This window comes from Corvus brachyrhynchos, unplaced genomic scaffold (genome assembly GCF_000691975.1).
Source record: "Corvus brachyrhynchos isolate BGI_N302 unplaced genomic scaffold, ASM69197v1 scaffold142, whole genome shotgun sequence".
Lineage (NCBI taxonomy): Eukaryota > Metazoa > Chordata > Aves > Passeriformes > Corvidae > Corvus > Corvus brachyrhynchos.
Genome location: NW_008237226.1, coordinates 9,107,796 through 9,133,051, shown reverse-complemented (window position 1 = coordinate 9,133,051; position 25,256 = coordinate 9,107,796). Strand labels below are relative to the sequence as shown.

Sequence of the window (25,256 nt, the reverse complement as noted above, 5' to 3'; positions counted from 1 at the left end):
AGAAGCAGAATACCCAGGGCAGGGAGCAGGACAGGAGGAGGGTAGGGGAGGAAGGAATTCCAGACAGACACCATGTGAGGCCTTCAATGTCTTCAGCAGTAATCAAGCTATTCACTACTCCTGGGTCAATACTGGACCTAGGCTGACCCTGACAGCTTTTGTACTTTGCTGCTCAGCACTTAGACTTCAGAGTGTGCAACATAAAGAAAACCTGGCTAGAAACAAATCTGCTTTGGATCTGTTAAGATTTGTTAGCTCAAGGTTCGTGCCACAAGCTGCAGAACTGGAAGCAAAGTGGCTAAAATTTCCTCTGCCACTGAGTGAATATTCTGTTCTGACAAGCGAACTGCCTTTGCACAGGTGTGTCCATATTTCTGGCATGCATTCAGCCTGCTGTGTGGATAAACTCTTTACAGAATGATTTGCAAGTTGATTTTATGTGGTTGGATGAGGACTCTGTGGATTGGGTGTAAGTAATTAATTATTATCTGTAAATGAGATGACAAAAATTAACTGATCCAGCTGGCATCAATCTTAGTGCAGCTATTTATTTCCATATATTCTGGACAGCACTGCTGTTTTGTTGTTGTGTTTTGTAGAGGATACCATCATATTTCCATTTTACCTCTCTCTTCCCTAGATCATTATCTTATAAATACTCCCAATTTTTTTTTAAAGTACCAAAAGATGATGCCAGTTTTTTAGCAGTAAACATGCGACATAGAGCTATGGCAAATTTAGAAGAGCGATATATTTATTTAAATATTTACTTATATATTTAAAGGGTTCAGGAATTTATTCTGCTCCATTGGTTTTACAGAGAAGTTTTTTATCACAAGCTGATCTAATGGAATGCAAATAGCAAAAGAAAAGCCATTGGTACTCAAAACTTGCAACCTGAAATAATCTGGTTTGTTTTTATATTATTTTATATCTTGTTCAGTGAGTGGATTTTGGGTTTAGCAGAAATGGTGTATCTACTTATCAGAAAGTTATCTACTATAGGGAGTTTATTTATGGAGCTTTTACCTTCTGATTTCAATCTAAGGGAGATGCCTAAAATTTCACAAATGCTACTGAACACCTGCCCTTTCACCTTCTTCTCTAAGTCAGTATCAAAGAGGTAATTAAGAATGGATTTTATACATGGTATAAGACACATAGGTAGGCTAAGACCAGCCTCTAGGAAAGCTGTGATCGATAAATATTCTTTTCATCATTTGAGATCTATTTATATTAATTAATTTCAATCATTTCACTTTGAGGGGAGCGTTGAATAGGTTGGCAAGACTTAGGAAAGCAGATAGAGCTACAGACAGTGTTGAAATGGGCAGTTGTGTTGCCCATTACAAGCATTGTGTGCTTGTGGTCCTAGTGTTGTCATCCTTTCTGAGTGCATCTTAATTTTTTGTTTACCAAGAAGTCCACTGGCTTTCTTGGCCACCTGGGCACATGCTGGACCATGTTTAACTGGATGTCAACCAGCACCCCCAGCTCCTTTTCTGCTGGGCAGCTTTCCAGACACTTTTCTGCCAGCCCGTGGAGCTGCCTTGGCTCATTGTGACCCAAATGCAGGACCCAGCACTTGGCCTTGTTGAACCTCATAACATCGACCTCAGTCTGTTGATCCAGCCTGTCCAGATCCCTGTGCAGAGCCTTCCTACCCTCAAGTAGGAAATCAAAGCTCTTGCCCAACAGGGCATCATCTTCAGACTGACTAAGGTGCAATTCATACTGATGCCTTGAGAGGCCAACTAAAAACAGAGACTAGACAGGAGTAAGGGAATAAAAGCAGGTATTTATTTGAAAGGCCTTCAAAGGTACCCTCTCGGGAGCCACAGGCTACTGCCAAGATAGACCCCAAGATGGACGACACTTCACACTTTTATAGGTTTGGTTCATTTGCATATCAGGGTTAATTCTCCAATTAAAGCTTCAGTTTAATGATGTAATTCCCCTCAGCTTGCCCCCCTTTAGAGGCTTTTTGGTTTATACTTCTTGGGCCTAGGACAGTCTGAGTGTCCTTGGAGAGCAGGCCTGGAGAGGCTTTGTTATGTCTACCTAGCACGAGAGAGCAGAAGTTAACAGGCTACAAGAAACTTCAGTTACACACTAGGCAGTACAGGATTTGAAAAATATGAAAGTTAAAACCTAAGGCATCAATACCTTTGCCCAGATCCTTGATAAAGGTATTATCCAGGACTTGGTAAGTCCTGGGAAACACCACTTGTGACTGGCTACCAACTGGTTATAACTCCACTGACTACCACTCCCTAGGTCTGACTACCTGGCCAGTTTATTACCCAGCAAAGGGTACACCTGTCCAAGCCATGAGCAGACAGTTTCTCAAGGAGAATGCAGTGTCAAAGGCTGTACTGAAGAACTTAGAGGTCTTTTCCAACCTTAATGATAAAGATTCTACAGAAGTCTAGGTAGACAATATCCACAGCCTTTCCCTCATCTACTAAGCAGATCACCATGTCATAGAAGGAGTTTAGGTGTCAAGGACCAGTGAGTCAAGCAAGATTTGCCTTTCTGAAGCTCTGGCTGGCCTGGCCTGGCCTGATCCCCTGGTGCTCCTGTATGTGCCATGTGATGGCACTGAGGATCATCCGCTCCGTGACCTTCCCACTTGGAGTTTAGAATTATTCAGTTCAGATAATTTGTTTAATTTATGACTCTTCTTGGTAACAATTAATTTTTATGCTTTTTAAAAGTACACAGGGTTGAAAGACTAATATTATATTTATTTTTCTTTCTTGGTTATCTGTCATTGCATGTTTAGAAATAAATTGCTTACGCTGTCTAATCAAGACTAGAATGCTGACTTAGAACCATTTTCTTGACTTATGTGCTAATGCAAGAAAATGGGATGTTCTATTGAATGTCTTAAACCTGCTCATCTAAATCACTAACCTTTCACTAAAAATATTTTTATTATAAAAAACAGAGCTTGAGTGTTATGACACTGCACTAATGTATGTATGTTCTCTCTTTCCTTGCATGTGTTACAGAAACAAGATATACTTAATCAAGTAAGTAATGCTGATTTGATTTTGTCTTTCTTTTTGCGTAGGTGCAGTATCTTTTATTTTGTAGGCTTCCACTGAGATGTATTTATTAATAAATACTGCATGTGGCTATTCTTTCAGATAACAGAGTAATATTTAAATCTGAAAGCAGAGTGCACTCCTTTTCTGGTGGCAGAATTTTTCATTAGGTGAACTTCATTTTTTTCATTCACAGTACATAATTTTACTAACATTAATTGAGTTGAATATGAGAAACAAATTAAGAGCAAGTAAATTACTTGTTCCATACTTTTCACAGAAATTTCACTTTACTGTGAGATCTCGTAATGATCTGTATTATTCTGAAATGGCAAGAACATGTCTCAGGAAAAAATATTAAATACCAATTTCTATAACCATATAATACCATTCATATGGAGCAGGCTTAAAATTGCAGATTTAATAATTTGAATAAGGTTTATAGTGTGCTTTAAGCAATTGTGACTTTACAGCAATTGCAAGAGAAATGGTTAAAATGCTGAACATCATCTACTACTCAGGAGAAGCTACTCCTTAGAAACTTCAGTAGCCTAAATCCAGGTATAAAAGTAAAATGGGAAAAAAAAAAAAAAACCTAGGGAAGAAGGACTAATCAAATGGACTAGTTTTTTAAGTGACCTAGTTATTCTTTCTTCATAGCACAAAGGTGTTAAAAAGCTCTGGCTCTGCTGTTCAGGGAAGAGGCAGCCAGAGCATGCGAGCAATGAGAAAGTCAAGAGAGTGAAAGCATTAGTTTTATAGGAACCCCTCAATTTCTGGGGTCAGAGGCCAGTTGAGCTTTTGGAGATGTAAGATCAGAACTGCCCAATCATAAAAGGACTTATCTATTTTTTTTTTATAAGCTAACAGAGTGACTGCAGAGGGTCCTGAGAGAGGTTTCAACATTAAAACAGTGTCTGTGACCAGTCTTGAGCATAATCTCATCAGTATTTAGCTAATTACTTTGTCAAATGAGTAGATGAATACTAATAGAATCAACAAACTAAATGAAATTTGGGAGTTAATATCACATGGGAAAAGCTGGATGATGTTATGGACTATAGTAAATGGAATGAAATGCACGTGTGCAGGCTACAGTGTAGCATACCCTGGTACAACTGGCATTGTCAGATAAATTAACGTGTATGTAGTTGAACAAAGGTGAATGCAGAGTATCACTGTGGTTTGGACATGAAGAGGAGAAGGATGTTACTGGGACGTTGTAATAGTGTTCCTGTGGCCATGGCAGTCTGAAAAGAAGATAAAACTTGTAAGAAGAGGTAGTGTCTTAGGCCTGCTGACATAAGTGGAAAAGTAGTTAAAATTTCAAGCACACAGGAATATAGTTTGAAAGCATATTTTGTGTTCTTTCCCTCAGCTATGTTCTTTAATGTGACAGAAGATATTAAATTACTGTAAAAACCTTGCCTTATTATAATATATTAAGTGAAGTATTTCTACTGCAGATAGGAAGATTTAATTTTCTTTAAAAAAGGTACTGCAGAAGCCACGTCTTTCTACTTTTGTCCAAATGATGGGATGAAGTGAACTCAAATTGGAACTAATTTACAGAAGGTTAGTAGGATGTGCAGAATTATAGCATATATAATGTAGGAGAAGCCTGTCCTTCACATGTAAGAAGCTTAAGTTGTATCTTTATAGCTACAAAAGAAAAGAATGTAGCATCTTGTGTGTATCACCAGCAGTAAACTCTAGGTTTCAGACACTGAGTACTCTGTGTTTCTGGCTCCGTGGGCAAAATTTCTAGGGAAAGGTTTCTGGATACCTAGAGAGTTGGGAAGCCTGCCAGGAAGAGATGTTGGCAGTCTGGCTGTGAGCCTGCTTTCTGTGGAGTGTGTTGAGGGCATTGAGGTGTAAAATACTTCAGATAGTCAATTTCTGCTGCAAAACTGTTCGGGTTTGAACATTTTTTATGACCTTTGCTGGTCTTTCTCCTTTTCTCAGTCTGTGCTACCAGTGCTAATCTCCCTCTTTGATATCCTCCTTTCCTTTTGATACACTTCTCTTCCTTAAGAACTTATTTTTATCCTTTTTTTCCTTTACATTTTTGTGTTGCACAGTACCTTATGCTTTAACTTTATGAACCTATTACCACTTTCATCTACATGTCACATGTTAAAAAAGACAATTTGAAGAGCTTTAGACAGACTCTTTGATTATGGTTAGGGGGTGTCATTTGTTTTCATTATGAAGAACAATATATTATGTTTCGTGTTGGTTTTTTATCATGATAGCTTCAGCTATGCTTGATTCACGTGCATGGTGGCATCTAGATAATATTTATGAAACTGCATAGAAAAACAAAATATAAGTAAAATACTTTAAATCATAGTTTATTGCAAGAATTAATCAACAAATGGAAATGTCTTGAAGTTTTCTTGTGCAATACAGGTATTGATATATATGAATGTATACATGTGTAATTGAACAGATGCCACTGCTCATATCCTTTTAATTCTTTCTAAGCTGTACTTTTAAATACTGGTGAGGAGAAACTCAAACTTAGGTCAATTAGTATAGTTCCACTTTTACTAAAATCTGTACATTTACTTAGTATAAAGTGGATGTAACTTGTTGACAAATGGAATGGGACATTTTAAATGTTTTTCTATCAGTGTGATTAATCCAAGTGAAAGTTCCAGCTGGGCTCAGGTTTGGTTAAATCTCAGCAAACCATTCATTAGTGAAGTGAAAGTTTATTAATTTGTATTCTTCAAAACTTTAAAGAGGGAGGGATTAACAATAACCGGTAACAGGACATTGTCACATATTACTTTTCTTACTAAAAGTGTTATAGCAAATATTTTTAATAAATGTAGATGAAATAACCTCCACAAAAATTTGTAATGCACAGATAGGGTCAATACAGGTAAAATGTGAGAATACCATTGCCGTAGAACATGTATAGAGAAGTGATTTTTCCTACTTTTAGCCACATTATGAAGATGCCAATGCAGACATGTTTTTCTGTGAGTAGGTCTTTACACAATCTTCACAAGCAGCTTAATTGTTCGTTTCAACCAGAACTTTTTGTCATAACTGACTTTTTTTCAGGGATTCATTCATTTTGCTATTTTGTTTGGCTTTTGTCTGAACCATGCCACCTACCCCATTTTTCCTGACCAATTCTTCTGGGGAAGAATGCAAGCTATCTACTTTTCACTTTATTTCATATGTAATAATTTCAAGTAGACTCTGAATGATAATCTCCAACAAGATCCTTCTAAAAGTATGTGATTTACCACTCTTCTTAAAAAAAACCCCACCTCTGTATAGTAAATATAGCATATTTAGTGAAAGTTACATATTAAAAACAAGTACGTATGTGTGCAGTACGTACGGATATGCAAACTTATGCACACATAGAATTATGTACTAAAGAAAACCTGCTGATAAAAGTGGTTTGGTTTTTATTACCTGCATGTAAGATTGGGATGAGACTGCAGTAGCTGGTGAATACATTCCAGACTTATTTTGGTAATTAGCATCAATTTATTTTAATAACATGAGAATGTTATGCTTAAAAATCTAATTATTGCATAAAAATTGAGTTTTTCCCATTTCCATTTTAGATGTTTTGTTGAGCTTACTTCTTTGAAGAGCTGAGGGAAAATTTTGGCAGTAATATATGTCTGTGTATTGGTAATGTCCAAATGTAGTTTGTCCATATGGAGTATTTCATAGGAGCAGCCTGTGAGAGCATGTGGGGTTTTTAAATTTTTTTTTGAACATTCGTTTCAGTAGATAAGAATTTGAATGCTGATATAGCTGAGAAATAGTTTTATTTGGTTACCAGAATTTTCAAAATTAATTACGTAAAAACTGTATTTAATGAAATGCTTCGAGCAGAAAATGCTAAGGATTTTGAATTTAAACCAGATTTTACCTTGATGCACAAAGCCAGTCTTCATGAGGAATTCCAAATTTTATTTTAATTTCTGCCTTACAAACGTGGGAAATACATTTTAAACACCAAAACCTTACACATTCTCATGTGATTCCTGGGTTTTAGCTTGTTAATCCTCTATATATATAGTCTCTCCACTTTTTTTCCACATCTTTTGTCAAAACAACAGCAGGTTTTGAAATGTGATGATCAATAAATCTTCAAGACTTTGACTTTTGTGGGAATGCTTTAGCATTGGTGTTCACAGCTAATCATGTAATTGTCACTAATGCACTCGCATAAGCGTTTGCCCCTGTTGTCATACCACTATATGTGAATCAAGGCCCTGTAACATCTACTCTTACTTAACAGTTCCTTTTTCACATATTGGGTCAATATAAGTAGTTTAAAAAGAAATAATCAGTTAAAGGAACTTACCCAACCCCAAAAAATAACCTAGAGCAATTACTGTCAGTAGATGAAAGCCGATTATATTTTTTGCACCATTTGGAGATCGGACAACATAATTTAAAAAGTAAATAATTGAAAATTACATTTCAACATAATTTTCTTTCCATTATCTGTGAAATGTTCTTTTTAATAAATCAAAGCCATATGTCGTGGAAGTCTCTTGAAATGAATATTTTCTCTTTTTTTTTTCTTTTCTCTATTACATTCTCTTTTTCAGGATGCTGAAAATAGTGGCTTATGTTGAAATATTTTGTACAAATCTAAAAGAAGAAAAGACCAAAGAGAATGTGGTATTTTAAAAGAATTTATGGGTGGAGATTAACTTCAAACACTAGATCATGTCTTGTTCCCATTTATGTGGCCAGTGTGGTGGGGAGGAATAAAAGAAGTTTTCTTTCCATTATCTGTGAAATGTTCTTTTTAATAAATCAAAGCCATATGTCGTGGAAGTCTCTTGAAATGAATATTTTCTCTTTTTTTTTCTTTTCTCTATTACATTCTCTTTTTCAGGATGCTGAAAATAGTGGCTTATGTTGAAATATTTTGTACAAATCTAAAAGAAGAAAAGACCAAAGAGAATGTGGTATTTTAAAAGAATTTATGGGTGGAGATTAACTTCAAACACTAGATCATGTCTTGTTCCCATTTATGTGGCCAGTGTGGTGGGGAGGAATAAAAGAAGTTATTATTCTAGACCTCCCTGCCCTGCTCCATCCACAATGCCAACTCTTTCGTCAAGAGACTATTAATTTTTTGGTGTCTTGTGAGGAGAAAGAAAGTCGAGTGATAAAGCTTCTCTCCCTTCTTTCTACATATCATCCAGAGGAGCTGGTTGTTGCATTTACACCAGCTAGGAAAATACAGGAGACAGTTAGAACTCCTCTATTGCAGTTAGGATAGATCTTGAGTCAAAAAGCTTCCATTTTCTTAATAAATTATTGGTTCTCTTCAAATGTCTTAGTATGGTAGGAGTTAAAATATTATGCAGCATAGTTAAAAAACTTCTATATTAAAAGAGGCATAAATTTCCTTGTATATATCCTATTTTTCACTGAGGAACCATGTTTTCTGTATTCTCAGTATTGGGATATACTGGCTTTTGATGTCTATACCATGTAGAGTTCTGTGTGTTGGCACAGAACATACACAAAATGCATAAATCTTCAAAATATGCATGCATATTTGGATTTTTCTTGATCTTACATATCTGTGTTTACTATCAGTAAAGCAGAAAAGCAAATTATAAAATTGAACAGCTTAACTGTTGCAGGAGAAACAAAGAAGTCAAATACACAGTGTTTGTAGGTGGAGTTCAGCCTCTTCCTCTCTGTTGCTCAAGGTGTTAGAAGCCATTCTGCTGCTTGGGACAGGATCAGATATTTTAAGGCAGCTCTGTAGCCTGTTGTAGCCATAAGCAGGAGATAAAGACCTGTGGTTTTAGCTGAGTGTTGGCCTATATACGTCTGATTCAAAACTAGAAGAAACCTGAAAGTGTCTGCTATTTTGTCAAGCAAAGTCATAACTGCTACTTGAAAACCAGTCCTTCAATTCCTGTTCTTCCTGAGACTGAGACTCACCCTCTATGAAGCAGCACTAAATTAGAGTAATGCACTTATCAATGAGTGATGGAGAAGAAACAGAACTCTTATCATGGTAATTGGAGATTTTTTAAAGCATGTTAAGCATAGACTGATGCACATTTCTTTATCCTTGGAGTCCCTCATATTCTGCTTATCTGGGATTCAAAAGAAACTGTAGTGTGGGAAGCAAGAGCTTTGCTTTATGCTGTTGGTATAGAGTAGAAAGAGAAGTAAGAGATATGCTTTCTTTAGTGATGTTCATAAGATAAAAAGCATCTTATCACATATCTATGAGGTACATTGGATACACTGCCAAGAAATTCACATATGGTCATGATACTATGGAAAATAGTGCCTGCTTTATTGTCAGGTTTGTAGTATTTTATGCCGTAACAGAAGAAGAAAAATTCCAGACTACTTTTTTGACTATGAATAAAGTGAGATTTTTAGTGCATCTAAAACCCCTAAACTATTTTAATGGTTTTGTTTCTTCACAGTTGTGAATTCTTTAGTCAAAGTAATGTGTCAACCTGGAAAATCTCTTGAAATATGTAGTTTATCCTGAAAACTGTATTTAAACAGTTGCCAGGTCTTTAATTTCTTTGTGACTTCCACTTCTTTAAAGTTAAGATTATTAGTAATTATTTTTTTCTAGTTCAATGATTGCCATTTGTTCAAATGTGTCTTTTTATGTGTGCCTACTGTTCTTTCATACGATTTCGTGTGGTATCTTAAGAAGGATGAACTAGTGCTCAGATTCAGGGTAAAATAGTATCAGCTTATTGTTTGGGTAGGAAGATCATCTATTTCCAAGACCCCTGCTATGGGCAGGGACACCTTCTACTTGACCAGGTTGCTCAGAGGCCTTGAACACTGCAGGGGATGGGGCATCCTCAACTTTTGTGGGCAGCCTGTTCCAGTGCCTCACCATCCTCACTATAAAGAACTTCCTAATATTTGTCCTAAAGCTACGCTTGTTCAGTTTAAAAGCATTAAACCTTGTCCTATCTCTACCTGCCCTTGATAAAAGTCCCTCACCAGCTTTCTCTTTAGCCCCCCTTAGGGACTGAAAGGTGCTATAAGGTCTCCCCAAAGCCTTCTCTGCTCCAGGCTTAACAACTCCAGCTCTCTCAGCGAATCTTCATAGGAGAGGTTTTCTGAGATGTAGAAGAACAACAAAAGGCCGGGCTAAAGAATTTTCTACATAGCTGGCTTTTTAAATGTATGATTATAGAAAAACAGTGAAATATCTCAGAATGCATGGTGAGCTGTTAAACAGTTTGCCAGGAGCTTTTAGCAGCTGGGGAGGAAGGAACTTCAGTGTTCTGAGAATCTACTTTTACATCTTATCTCAGTTTTCCCACTGAGTGCAGAATATTCTTTATAACTCAAAGAAACCTCCTTTTGTCTGCTCCATCACCATTTTCCATAATATGGTGTCAGGCAGCTGTCCGAGTAGGTTGCCTACAGATGTGGTTGAAATCTCTGAGTTGAAATCTGGGGTCTGTAGCTCAATCTCAGCTTTCTTCCCCACCCAACACATAGTTACCCAGTGATGCATCCTTGATAGCAGAGATGCAAAGGAGACAGGGCTGTAAACAAGTTTGGAGGAAAGACTGATATTTCCACCTGTCTTGCATGGCCCAGATGTTACCTCCACACAAACTCAGTCTATACACAAATGGCATTGCCCTCTCTTTCTTTCCAGACTTTTGTTTTAAGTAAAATAGGTGCTGCATTGTATTATCTTTTGCAGTTGCTGCTTTTTATCCATATAGCTAGTGATGCTTTAGTTTTATATTTTCATATTTTACAAAATGCGTAAAGCATAACAGAGTTCCGTGATAAACTTTTATTGTATTCTGTTATTCTAAAAATAGTATTATGAGGATAATTCTTGGCCTAATTATTTTTGTTTCATCCTGGTTCTTAAAGGGCTATTTGAGTGAAGGAATTTTCTCCAAAATAATGGGAGTTCGCAGAGCAAATCCTAATTTGCTTCCTTGTGAAGTGAAGGATGCCATAAGCCATAACCTTCAGAAAAATTTCCACCACAACACATTGGTTGGGTATGGGTTCTTTAACAAGAACAATTCAGTTGAAACTACAGATCTGGGCAAATCTCTCTATATTTGCTTAGTCGGAAATAAAGACAGATTAGTCTGCTTTGTTTCACTAATGAAAACTGCTTCTTCTGTTTTTAATCATAAAAAAGTGTACAGTGAGTTATTTGCACTGATGGAATTTTTTGTATGTAATCTTTTCATGTCATTTACATTAAAAACCCCACAACTGATAGATTTTTTGGACTAATGCATACATCCCTAAATTTAATTGTAAAATATATGCAGGATGTGAGATGACATGTTATAGTCCCAGAGGCACTGAAGTACCTCACTATAATTGCTGTTCACTGCTTAATTTAGAATTAATATATGGTAGTATGTATAGATGAATATGTATTTTTAGATATGCAATACATATATTTGTTCTGTTTCTTCTAGCATAGGCGTGGATCCTGAATGGGTTATTTGCTCTCTGAGTAAAGATAGCATCCAACTCTGTTATGACAATTTAAAAAAGAGAAGAAATAAAAACTTGTCTCAACTATTTTCTTTAAAATTCACCTAAGCATCTTAAATTTTTCCATGTGTCCAGAAGTACTGCCTTAACAGTGGAAACATTTTGGCCTCTTTTTTCATACATCTCTGTGAGTGCATGTTCAGATCACCTCATTCATAGGAGTTTATCAGTAATTTGTTCAGTCACATTTTACAAATAAATATTTAAAAATTTTGTTGGCATAGGCATACAGAAACCTTCTTTTTTCCCTCAGTGACTCTTCAGCTCTTTCTTGATACTTGGATGCTCTTTTGAGAAAGAGACACAGGTTTGAATTTCCTCAGGCAAATGGGAAATCAGCCAAGGTGACTTCCACAGGCGAGTTGTCTTTACCAGGAGATTTTTTTCCCCCCACAAGAGGGAAAATCTGTTACTTTTTCTGTGCTTTCAGAAGGAAGTGGTGGTCTCAGTTGCACTTGGTGCATAGCACATTTTTTGTTTTTGTGGATGATTCAATTTTTTTGTGAACGTATAAACTGAGAACCTTCTTCTCTGTGGCCAGTCAGTGACGTAGACCTCATTGTAAGCTTTGGTCTGTTTCTTCTTTATCAGTTTGGAAGGAGCGTAGAGGGAAAAAACTCCCAATACTTATGCAATAAATGCTTGTTGGAAGTGTAGGGCTAGGATTTTAATTTTGAAATTTTGTGGGTGGTTAATTAAAGGTTATGGATTTTCCCTGATAATTTATCGTGTAGGAAAAGATGCACATTTTTAATATCCCTATGCATTGAGTCATAGGGAGTCCAGTTCTATGTTTGCTTTCAGAAAATATGAAAATTGTTTAATAGTTTGTACATTTTACTTGCTAAAAATAATTTTAAAGTTAAATTTCTCCAGTGTTGCTTATGTCTTCTGTTCCTTCTCCTTTCCTTTTCTCCAAGGTGGATATATAATTTTAAATTTTTTTTCTTAATTTCAGGTATTTGGAAACATCAATAAAATCTATAAGTAGGAACTAACTACTTCTAAAAATATAATACAATTATTTTATATTAATTTTATGGTTTAAATTAGCTGAAACTCAGTGGTGGTTTTAAATGTGTACTTCTCTGGACTTATATCAAAATCTTTCATTACCAAATGAAATTTTATTACCCAGTAATACAGAAGTCTTATTTTGTAAAGTTTCTTTTTGTAAAACATAAGAAAAGGAGTTCCAGTAAACTTGGTGATTCAGTTTGACATATAAAAATAGAAATTCAATTTTATATGATTAGTATAAAACCCTTTATTTTTCTGTGACCTACAGGCAAGGATTTTGGTACCCTTTTTATTAGAGTCAAAGCTAAAACTGCATAGATTTTTTTCTTCTTTTAGACTCCCTCAGAAGATTTAGGCCAAATTATTTGAAAATTCTTTCATGTTTTTCTGATTCAACTGTGTCATATTTTATCTCTTTGTTATGTTAAATTTTCCTGAAATCCCTAAATTTGTGATCATAGTCTCTCTATGCCCTGATAATCTCTTGTGAAATGGAATGAATTAATTTATGTGCCAGGCTAATTGTTGTCAGTTTGGTGCATCCTCTCACGCTCTCATCCCCTCACTTGGGAAACGTCATGGAAAATGCCTTTGAAATGCTAAATCCTTCTTTCTCAGGTTCATTTAAATTCAGCTGGAGCTTCTGGAAGGCAAGCAACTGTTGAAAATTAAGCAATTAGCCTGCATGCTTAAGAAAACCACATCCACCATTATGGTTTATATATTATTCTGATGTTATTGATTTGAACTGTTTAATTAATGTTTGAGAATTCATTAGCATAAATAAATTATTTGCAAGCCATACCAAAATTCTCTGAACTTTTCATTTGAGAACTTCTGATAATGACAGTGAGATTTAAAAGGAAGATCAAGCATGATACATTTTAAGGTGGAAAATGATTGTTCTCTGCTTTCCTTTTTTTTGCTCTTTTGCTTACCAAAACATTGTACAATACATTTGAAAAGTGACTGGGGTTGGGGGAAAATGCTGGTAATTAAAGGAAGGGTAGTTCCTTGCTGCAGCATTTCCCTGTTTCAGAATGGTAAAGCTCAATGTGGAAAAAAGAAAAATTGTGTATAATTGCATAATAGAGAAATGACTATAATATTGTGTGTTGTTTCCTCTATTGTGAAAGTAGATTTAAATTAAGCTGAGCAAATGTTTTCATCTTTAAGTGCTCTGTTCTAAGTGAACCATACTCTGCTTGGTGAGAATGCTCTAACACCTCTGTCTTCTACAGTGCTTCTCTCAGGATTTCTTTTAAGAAATTCTTTCATTTTTCTATAAGTTATGTATATTACAATGAAAGAGAGATGATAGAGAAGGGACTGAAAGCAATTTCAAAGTGAGCCTGGTTTTAAAAGATCACTCTTTTTCATTGTGAAACGTGATGGATGATCTGAACTACTCCTAGATCTGCCATATTCTAGCTTAGTTCTGTTATTTACTGTATATACATTTACAAAAACAAATATCCAGAAATGACTATACTATTTTAGATCTCACTTCTAATAGGATAATGTACCCCAATTATGTTAGGTCCTCTAGAATGTTTTTCAGCTATGGAGTATTAGAATCACAGATTTTGGGGTTTTAGGCAAGAACCTAATCACAGGGCTCTACACAGAGATCTCCCATAGGCAGGACTAGTTTTACACATTCTTTGCATACACCATGTGGTTTTGCATCTGCATTTTAAACATTTGCATCTGCCATTTTAAACATTTCTGATGTGTATTCAAGTCATTTGCCAACTCCTGACTAACTTTCGTTATAATTTGAAAGCTCTTGGATGTGGAACATCCAAACTGGTTGTATGAATATTGCTGCTTCCCTGGGGGAATACAGGTCACAGAGCATGCTAGAACAGAGGATAAAGCACTTTCAGCTGAACAAATCTGGCTGTAGAACAACCTTTAGAACAACCACACACTTTCTGTTGTCCTTTGCTGAGCTACTGTGATTGGTGGCAGTCAAGATGTCAAATATAAATAAATGGACATGGCAGCCAAGTCATGTGTTACTTTAGTATCTCTTGCCTTTTCTTAAGGTTTGGAGCATGTGTTGGTGGATGCTGGCTTAAATGATAGTCTGACCCTCTTTACAAAATATTGAAAAGTTTGAACATCTTTGAGAATGAGTCTTCAGGAAGAAAAAAGTACATAATTTCAAACTTATTTATTTATCCAATTCTCTACACAGATATAATTCTGAACACAGAAGTGGAAAAAATGTAGCCTTAGGGATTTAGTTAGTGCTGACAGCTTGAAGGACCAATGCCACTCAGCAGTTTAAAAATCTAAGGTGGCTCTGAACTCAAAGAATATTTTTTTGCAATATATACATAAAATCCACAGACAAGGTAAATAAAGAAAAGATTAATGTAATGCAAAGATATTTTATATGTCCATCCATAAACCTTAGTTTAAATGGAGTTATGACTTGGGTTTAGTTTCCTTTTACACTTAGCTGGGTTTTTTTGTGCATATCATTTAGTGAAATAGCTAAGACACATTTCATTAATGCACAATTTAACAAAGCAATTTCACATTGTGTAAAGTCAGTTGATTTAGTGATTAATGTGTTTGTTATGCTTGCAGATAAAAAATGCAGTTATATAGTGTATATTAGTGTAACTAATTACTGGTTTACTTGGATGCTGAGACAAACCCTTTTGCTATTGTGATTCATAGTTTATAAACAGTGAACTAGATGTCAGTGGTTTTATCAGAGAGAAAAAATGTTAAGTTTGTAGCACGAATGAAACAGTGTATGATTTGCCAAAGTAAAAGCACGTGGCTGAAACTGTCTGATGACATAAAGATAGCAAGTCCATGTCCAAGGTGATTATTTCTTTTTTACACCCATCTTGAGCATTGTGTGCAATTTTTTTGGTCTCTGCTATTTTTGTCTTCAAGAGGTGAGAGTGTTATTGCTTTCGCTGCACTTCTTTCTCAAATGAGATGTTCTGTATTAGAAGCTCAGCAGAGAGACCATCATGCCAATCTTGCATTCCTAATAATAATAATAATAATGACTTGCACAAGAGCAGTCAGATTTTACAATTTGTGTTGTTGGTGCCTCATAAGGATAATGATACACATTTGAAATATTACCGTTCAGCAGTTAGGTCTTGATCTTAATGGGAAACACCTAATTTAATGTGCACATAAAATTTTAATGTCTCATAAATACATTGAAAAAGTAAAAGTCAAAGAAGTCAGGGGAAGAGAAGTCTCTGCTCCTAAGTCTTAAAATTATATTAAAATAATAGCAAAAATTATTTATATTGACAGTTTGCAAATTCACTGAGGCATTTTGAAAATTCAGTTTTGATTTTCTTTTTTCTGGCATGGTTTCCAACTGATTCTTGGTAGCGTTTTCCCTCCTTCCACATTCACTGTGATGATCTAAAGGAGTTGCACTAGAGTTTTCTTTGGAGAAACGTATTCTTCCTGAAGCACGGGGAAATTTCTCAAAATCAGTTTTGTGGTATCATGTGGCTTTATCCCTTAATTATTTAATGATGACAAGTTGCTGTTCTGTTTGATCTATAAACAAGGTAACACTATGTTTTTTCAGATTAATAATTGATAAGCCGTTTTAAAATCACATGTGTAATGAGCAGCATCAGTGATAGATATGCAATTGTGTCAATATGTTTCAGGATACCTTTATCTTCATTCTCGATTAGCAGGATAAAATGGGATCATAATGCTTTGCATTGCTGTGATCCCATTGCAGCCTACACCTTCCTTGAGGGGGAGGTGCTGAAATCTCCCTGGTGACCAGCAACAGGATATGAGGAAATGGAATGAAGTTGCATCAGGGGAAGTTCAGATCAGACATCAGGAAAAGGCTCTTCACTGAGAGGGCCGTTGGTCAGTGGAAGAGGCGTCCCAGGGCACAGCTTGGTCCTGGCACCAAGAGCCACTCAAGGAGTCTGGCACTCAAGGAGCATTTGGATGATGTTCTTGGTTATATGGTTTAGTTTCAGGTAGTCCTGTGAGGAGCAGGGAATTGAACTCGTTGATCCTTATGTATTCCTTCCGACTTGAGATAATCAATGATTCATTTTATTACTTGAAGCAGACAATGCTGTTTTAACAGAAGATATCATCACTGGAATTTTATTAATTGGCTCTTACCTTGCTGGCAAAAGCAAAATCAAATTAAACTAAGTGACAATTGTTTTGAATCAACAATTTTTGGTGTTTTCCTCTCTAAGTAATGCTGCATGTCTAAGCACTCTCATTTGACTCTTCAAAACTATTTGAGACAGGGTGATTAGTAACTCTTTGGCAAAGCATGTTGCCACCTAGGAAAAGACAGGAGGCCGTCAATTCCCTGAATTAGGCATCCAAAAATCCCCTGCTTTTTGTCTGCCTAATAATAGCAAAAGCTAAGACATGCTAAGTACATCCCTAGGAGCTCTGTAGGCGCCTTAGGTTGCTAATGAAGAAATTTGAGAGCACGGAACCTGATTTCAGGTTCCTGATATAAGTGCTCAGAATTCACTTGGGTCTGTTTTATACTGTGCTCTGAGGTATTGCAGCAATACTGTGAATTTTCAAAGTAATACTTAATTCAATAATCACTTTCAAGAATAGGTGTGCCAGTCTGTATCTTCAGAAATCAGTATATTCAAATACAGTACAAAGTTTTTGTCAACAGGCTATTATTTGATGGATTAGTATGAATATTTTTTTACAAAGCATTCAAAAATTTTTCTTGTTTTCTTCCCCTTCACTGCAGACAATTGATTTAGAGGGGTTCAAGCTGTTCATGAAGACTTTTCTGGAGGCAGAGTTACCAGATGATTTCGTTGAACATCTTTTTACATCATTTAGGAACAAAATCTCTCACTGCAGCCCATTAATAAAAAACAAACCACAGCACCTTTCTGGAGGTAAGTAATAAAATCAGTAATATAAGAGCTGAAGGTTCCCTCACTCTGCTGTTTTACTTCTAATAGCTGTAAATATGGAATTCTAAACTACACGTGGAGGGATTTTTGTTCTGGTGTTTGTAAAATTAGAGAAACTAACTCAACCATGATAGGAAATACTGTGAAAAGGAATGGAAATTAAGTGGTTGTGTCTTTTTAATTCACAATAATGATGCAGCTGAGACACCAAGTGGACATTCTTTGTCATGTTAATGCTAATCAGATTGCTATGGTTACGTGATCTTGTTGCCTACTCTCCTGTATAAACACTTAGAAACCTTCAAGCTTCATGCAGGAGGCTCCTGCTGGTGCTCAACTGTTTCTGTGCCAGTTGTTGCTGTTTCTCTTAACTGTCTAGGTGTGATTTTCTTGTTATTAATCCTACATACTTAGCAGCTACTGATATTTTAAATGTTGGGTAAGTGTTAATATATCCCTATAAGTGATTTTAAGTTCAGGGAAAATGGCATGCAAAATAGTTTTAAAAACTGTCAACTACAAAATTTTATAAAACCTTGCTAAAGAAATTTATGGTTACTTTATGGTTAGCTTGAAATACTTGGTTTAGTACTTCAGCAGTTTGGGAAGTCTATCAAAATCCAGTACCTAAAATCAGAAGCTGGACTAATTTATTGAAGTAGTCTCAAATGCGTAGACAAGGTACCAAACGGTTTCATGTGTTTATTCCGCTTAACTTTTCATTGACCTTTTCATCATGATTTCATCAATGACCAGCATCAGCAATAGACATGAACCACTCACCAAAATTTGTAGCTACTTTTTGCCTGGTAATTCCAATAACAGCTTCCATTTAATGGTGCATGTTTATTTATTTTTCAGTGTTTTTCACATATATTTTCTGATTACTATTATTTTAAAAAATCATCTTTTATGACTCTGGTACTGTATATTTATGGTTTTGGCACTTCATCTGTAGGAGTGACAGCAACTGATTTTAGGTCACTGTCAGATTTATAGCTAAATTCTGCCCTGTATAGTCTGTACTCAACTTTCTTCACTTACACTGTAGTTCTCTCTATATATTATATATTAATATAATCGAATCTATTTTATATATTTTATTCTTATGTGTGTAAAATTATAAAAATGGTAATTATTATAACATCATTATTAAGGATGGTGCTGTCATTATTTTTGTTGTTTAAAATGTATGTTAAGTTTCTTACTCTAATGTTGCCTCCTAAAATTTTTTTCTGCCACACTAACTTTTCCCAGTTTGTAATGAGTTTTCATCTTTTTCTGTAACTAAGGACTTCAGAAATAATATAATGTAATATGAGCTTCCATATGTGTTTAGCATAATAGCAGAAGGACTGTTTGATAAATTGTTATATACAAAACATGTTCAGAGAGGCAGTTCAGTTCACCTCATGCAAGAATTGTTTGGGCTTGAAATTTGGTTTTATATTTTAATTAAATTTCATTATTTAAACTAAATGTTTAATCCTGATAAATTGTAACATTTAAAGGGAAAAACTGTGCATTGGTACATTTTGATGTGCAAATGGAGATTATGGAAACACTTTTTTTTGGGTATCTCGTAAATTTTAAGTGTTACCAGTATTGAAAAAAACCCTGACTGTACTGGAAAATAACTTTGTCAGAAATATTTGACATTCTTCTGGAAAATGGAAGGGTAAATGAGAGCTAGAGAAAATGACAAGGAAAGTTTCAGGGTTCATCAATCTGTCAGCTATGTGTTTGTTTTCCACTTAGTCTCTTTCTGTCCACTCATGTCTGTTTATAAATTGTATTTTCAGTTAAGGTGTCTGAAGAGAGATGGAAGCAGATGCCAGGTAAGCAGCAGGACTGGAAGTCATCTGTAAGTCAGAACATTGCAGCCAACCCTTCCCAGCTCTGATTAAGAAGTAATAATTTAACCTTGCAGCTGATGATAGGTTAAAAGATACCTTAAAATTTGTATTTCTTTTCATTTGGATTTCAGGAGTATTTATTTTTGAGAAGAGCTATCCGAGGTTTTATAATCCTTTTTATTCTGGGAAAAAGATTTATATAAGACTGAAATATGAACTGTTTGTGTAAGTTGTGTGATTAAAGCTAGCATTTAACTGAATAGAATATTATAATGCCTTAGTTTTAATGACACTTAACTGACATGCAAGCTCATTAAATAGAACATTGCCTTATTAAATATTTTTATTCATTTAAATATTTACTTTTAATGTTTATTTGCCTGAAACCATGAAAATGAACTTGATTCCAAGATATGTTTTTTGCCTGCCAGTTTTCTCTTATTTACCTAATTTTATTGTTTTAACATGTAATTCATAGCATGTAGACCTACCTTTTAAAATATAGGCTTTTGAAGATGTGTCCAGATTGCAATGAAGTTTTTCAAGCTAAATTTAGGGGGAGAGGGGACAACCCTCAGTCAGTGAGAAAAGTAAAAAACTTGTAAAGAAAGTTTTGTTACTTCTTTCTCTGTGTTCTTCCCATTTTTCCCCATTTTGGTCCTGTAGATTCCAGTAATATCATCAGGTCTGGTGATACTAATGTCCTGAAACAGAAAGTTTGGCAATTTTGAAACTTTAATTCCAAGTGGTACGCTGGAACAGCTATTAATCACAATGTCTGAGCAATTATTATGACTATTATTTAAATTCTATCTTTATTTTCTCAGTAGTCTGTTACTGAGACTTCTCTGTGTTAAATATGTGCTGCACTGACACATCTGGCAGTGTTTTTGGGATAACAATACACTTGGGTATTATAAGAGTTTTCATTTACACTAAAACATCTTCCATTAGCGTAGTTGTTTTCAATCTATAAATTAGATGAAGCTTCTACAAGCACAAGGAAGTGGATGCAGAGTTGGGTAGGGATTGTTTTTAATACTTAGCATCTAGTATGGTAGAATAAAAATTTTCACCAAATTCTTTTGTAGTCAAATGAAATCAGATCAACACAAATTAAAAAAAGGTTATGCCATTCCTGTATCTGGGTGGGGTTTTTTTTTGGATAGTTAATTTTAATTCTACCTTTGCTGGATAAACTATGAACATGAATTGTTTTAAGCTTTAAGAAGTAATCTGAGATTCACATAAAACAGAGACGAATGCATGCAAGAATTGTTTTCATTTTCTGCTTATATCATATGTTCAGGCTAACAAAGGCTATGGGTTATTTCCAGGTCTGAGGCTTAACAAGGGTACCTCTACATCCAGACCTCCTACTCCTGCCAACTCACATTTACCAGACATGATCCAGCTAAAAGATATTGTTTGCTATTTGTCACTGCTAGAAAGAGGAAGACCTGAAGACAAGCTAGAATGTATGTATGTTCTTTTTTAATTTTAAATATTTATTTCCATAAGTCATCAAATATTCTGTTTCTGAATTTAAGAACCAGTTTTGAGCAGATGGATTATAAAAATATGGTTCTGGGTGACCCTTATTGCAGAAATGATCTTTTATTCTTGCTAATGATGAGATTTTAAACTAAATTTGTTCTATCTAGCACTTGGTAAGATGGGGAGTAAGGATTATACATTCTGTAGTTACAGTAATCCTCTCTATACTGTCATCTCTTGATTAGTATCAGGTCTGAGAAAAACAAAATATACTGAGTATACTTAGAGATATATAGATGGGTGAATAACCTGTACTAAACATCCCAATTCAAACAAAGAATAGTTGCTAATATAGGCTGTGGGCTCTATAATATTACTAAATAGTGAAAAGCCAGTTAGGATCCAAGTCGGCATCACTATTGGGAAGGAATGTTGGACATAGGAAGCTAGAAATTACTTGTTTGGTTGTTTGGTTTTTTTTTTCTTTAATTAGGAGCATGAGTCATGAAGGTGCAACACCACTACCTTTTAAAACAAACAAACAAACAAACAAACATAAAAACCCCTGTGAGTTTGATTTATAAACTGGAGGAAAAAAAAGAAGAAAACCTGTTTCCTTATTGTGGAATTTTAGAAGCCAGATTTTCATGTGGCATGAATCATATAGTCCTTATTGAGATGAAATATACTTCAATATACATAACTGGTGTGTTTATAACAGATCTGCGGGATCAGGCTTTCATATGGAAAGTAAATATTCAGTATGATAGAATGTGCAAACAGTAGGCTGCTTCTGCCAGAATAAGAAATCCATACAAGGTTACATGTTGCTGAAGTATCTTGATGTTTTGTTACCTGTAGTTAGCTTACAGTGGCAACTTTGTACTGCAAGGTCACAGCAAATCCCCCAAGCGCCCCAAATTTGGTAATACTGTTTTGGTAACATAGGATTAAAACGTGAGAATGTACATGTGAATGGTCATTCAGAACACAAGCAGAGAAAAACTAAGATCCAAGGACTGAATTTAACTTACAGTGTAATAACTGCTGCATGGTAGCAAGTTGTGCAAGCCTTATGGGAGCTCTGAGGAGCTCGATGCACAAACCATGGCATGAAATGGAGATCAGTTGCCTCCCCTGGTGTCAGCAATTGGTACAAGGGAAAGGAGGAGAGACAGAGGAGCAGATGGTAATTCTAGTAGGGGGATTTTCCATGAACTTCCTGCAATAGGAGCTGCATGGGTGAACGACTATGTTCTATATGATTCAGGAGCGAGAGAGCATGATCTAATATGTGTATGGTACTTAAGTATTTTGTGTATTGAAGGTCAATTGCATTTGCTGCATGTAATTCTGGGCATGATTATTTTATGGGTTTATTTACTTCTTTGTCATACAGAGTTGAAATATACCACATATTGTAGCTTTTTAGTATATAAACTTCAGCTTGTACTGCACCATGGTATGCAGACTTTCCTGTTGATTTCAGTTGAATTCTCATTATAAATTAATGGTATTATTTAACTCTGTCTGAATTTGAAAGCAGTAGATCCTGTGGCTGTAATGCAAATTCTAAATGCAATTTGTTTGTTGGGTCTACAGCTAGTCTGATCATTAAATGAAAATGTTAATATTTGTCTTTTCTTTGAAACTCATGCTTAGTTGTTTTGTGTTTTGGTTTGGAGTTGGTTTTATTTATGAAAAAGAGAGGTATTTGTTATGTATTCTAACTGAGTTGCCTTCTCTCTTTGTTTTCTTTTCAGTTATGTTTCGCTTGTATGATACAGATGGGAATGGATACCTGGACAGTTCGGTAATGTTTTCATGTATTGCATTGTAAGAGTATGTAAACATGGCAAAACTATGCAAAACTACATTAATTCAAATCAAGTTTATATTTACCTGGAATTATTAGAAGCGGTATAAAATATAGTTGATAAAAATTCATTCATTTGAAAAGTAATGCTTGAGTTTTCTTTTCCAATAAGAAATAGTGCTTCTACAACTATATAAATTTTCAGTTGCTGACACTGCTGTCATGGAGTCCTGTTCTATAGTCTTCTGATTTTTAATCATATTACTGTAGGGGACACATTAATATGATTCCAATAATTCTAGTATGCTGCTGAGACATGTGTATGAAAGCAGAATTTGTAAAGATTTCATTAAAAAGGGTAAGTGTGAGAGTCACACAGTGGATTTATGTGGAGAGATGTCATAACTTCCATGTTGTTATTAAGAATGGAGGAACAATATTAAGGGCAAAGTTTTGAGGACTAGACCAACCAAATGCTTGAAGAAAAGTCAGAGAGATGGAAATAATTTTGAAAGATGTAACTATTTTTTTTTCTGATAGCTAACAGAAACAAGTGTTTTATTTGCAGTGTTCTTTTTTAACTTTTCTTTGGGTTTTTTTTCCACCTTCTTTTGTATCTACTGGTATTTGCAAGACAGCATAGAGTGCATTGGTAAGGAAGAGAAGATGATTGCCATAAACTGCAGGGAAATAGGGAAGCTAAATTATATATGGGTATAAAGCAAATACAGCACCATAATTTTAGGCAATACCAAATTTGAGTTAGGTAACTAGATACAATTGAGAATTCAGAATGGTTCTAGATAAGCATTTGAGCATGTTTACAAAGCAAGTGTGTATATATGAGTATAGAAAAGCCCTAGTGATACATTATCAAGGGAAATTGCAATACTGTAGTGGTAAGAAAATAAATCTGTAGTAGTTTACAGAATCCACTTTATGCCTTATTTCTATTAGAAGGTTGTGATTTATATTTGTTAGAGTGATGGAATTTAAAGACATTACATGATTGTATCACAGGGTGGAAATCAGATCATGAAAACATGGGTGCTTGAAAGATAACAAAGAAGGAAGTATCTATGACTACTTTCAATTACTTTGATTGTGGGGCTGTATTTCACCTCCCTGAATGCTTTGTAGTCCATGCAGGATGTTTTACTAGTAAGCAGATTCACTTGAGAATAGATTCCAAAGTGAAGTACATTTCATCAGTTTCGTTGATGAAATAGTGCCACTGGATGCAATATAGTTGAATTATTAGTTGCTTGCAGTAGAATTTTCCTTTATAACCTTACATTAAATATAATACTTTTTCATTCATTTCTAGGAGCTGGAAAATATCATTGCTCAAATGATGCATGTTGCAGAATACCTTGAATGGGATATTACTGAATTAAGTCCAGTAAGTATCCATTTATCACAAATTTTTTATGTTGCTAGAGACAGCTGTCAAAATTTTGTGATATTTCATACTCACGTGGGACTCTATAGGTGAGTATGGTAGAAATGAGAATAGTCTGTGTTCCATGATGACACTGTGAATTAGCACTTTTAACAGTATTTTGCTGGTTAAATCTGATCCATGAAACGTTCAATAAATGTAATAATTAACTTTTATAACACAACCAGTTTGTCTCTGAAAATTTCTTAAGAGTGAGTGCACAAAGGACACAACTTGGTTTGGGACCTTTAGGTGTTAATAAAATGTAAGTAGGAATATGACACTTCCTTTTCTGAACTGTCCACACTCATTTTACTACAGCTACCATGCAAGTAATATTTTTCTTTTTTTTGTATGAGAGAATTGGAGATCTGCACATGTCCTAACAAGCTGCTATATTAGAATATAATAATAATAATAATAATAAATTATAACTTAGGAAATTTTTCATTGAACTGTAGATTCTTCATGAAATGATGGAAGAAATTGACTATGATCATGATGGTACTGTTTCTCTAGAAGAGTGGATCCAAGGGGGAATGACAACAATCCCACTCCTGGTGCTTCTTGGGTTAGAAAATGTAAGTATTAAATAATAGTGTCCAGTTTCCACTTGCATATTGACTGTGGCCTTCTGGTTAGTTTCTCTGTGCCCTGAATGAAGAATGACTTTACTCCTCTTTACTATGGCTGAATGACATGCAAAGAATGAAAGTGTCTTCAGTGTCAGAGAGACACTGGCAAGTTTGAAGCACCACCTAATAAGCTGGCTCTGGAGCTGGAAGTTGTAAAAAGGGGAATAATTTTCCCTGCTAACAACATGCTGTTAATTCCTAGCCGCGGTATTATCTGTTAAGAGTGTTTTACTGCCCATGTGTATGTTACAGCTGGCTTAGAGCAGTGTCTAGGCTTCTCAGCATGGTACTGGGTTGTGTGGCCTAACTGTACTGAGTCACAGAGCAATCCAGGCTGGAAAGAACTTCTGGGGATCTTCTGTTCCAGTCCCTAATTAAAGGCAGTGCCACAGATTTAATTATCCAGGGCCCTGTCAAGCCTGAATAATTCCAGTGAGGTGGATTCTACCAGTTCTGTTGGCAAACTTTCCCC

At 35.3% G+C, this 25,256-nt stretch overlaps 1 protein-coding gene across 9 annotated transcripts in view; it reads left to right on the top strand.

Moving 5' to 3' along the window:
- The window catches only part of DGKB (diacylglycerol kinase beta), a 381,330-nt gene that overhangs the window by 111,498 nt on the left and 244,576 nt on the right, over window positions 1-25,256 (top strand). For 6 of the 9 annotated variants that reach the window (XM_008629944.2, XM_017729355.1, XM_017729359.1 and 3 more), the window contains 7 exons: window positions 3,015-3,035; window positions 17,368-17,521; window positions 19,342-19,377; window positions 20,733-20,873; window positions 22,656-22,705; window positions 24,036-24,110; window positions 24,611-24,730. In XM_008629944.2, the coding sequence (XP_008628166.1) occupies window positions 3,015-3,035; window positions 17,368-17,521; window positions 19,342-19,377; window positions 20,733-20,873; window positions 22,656-22,705; window positions 24,036-24,110; window positions 24,611-24,730 (597 nt within the window). The remainder of the gene's footprint in view (window positions 1-3,014; window positions 3,036-17,367; window positions 17,522-19,341; window positions 19,378-20,732; window positions 20,874-22,655; window positions 22,706-24,035; window positions 24,111-24,610; window positions 24,731-25,256) is intronic. The other 3 variants (XM_017729357.1, XM_017729361.1, XM_017729360.1) reach the window with 1 other exon arrangement.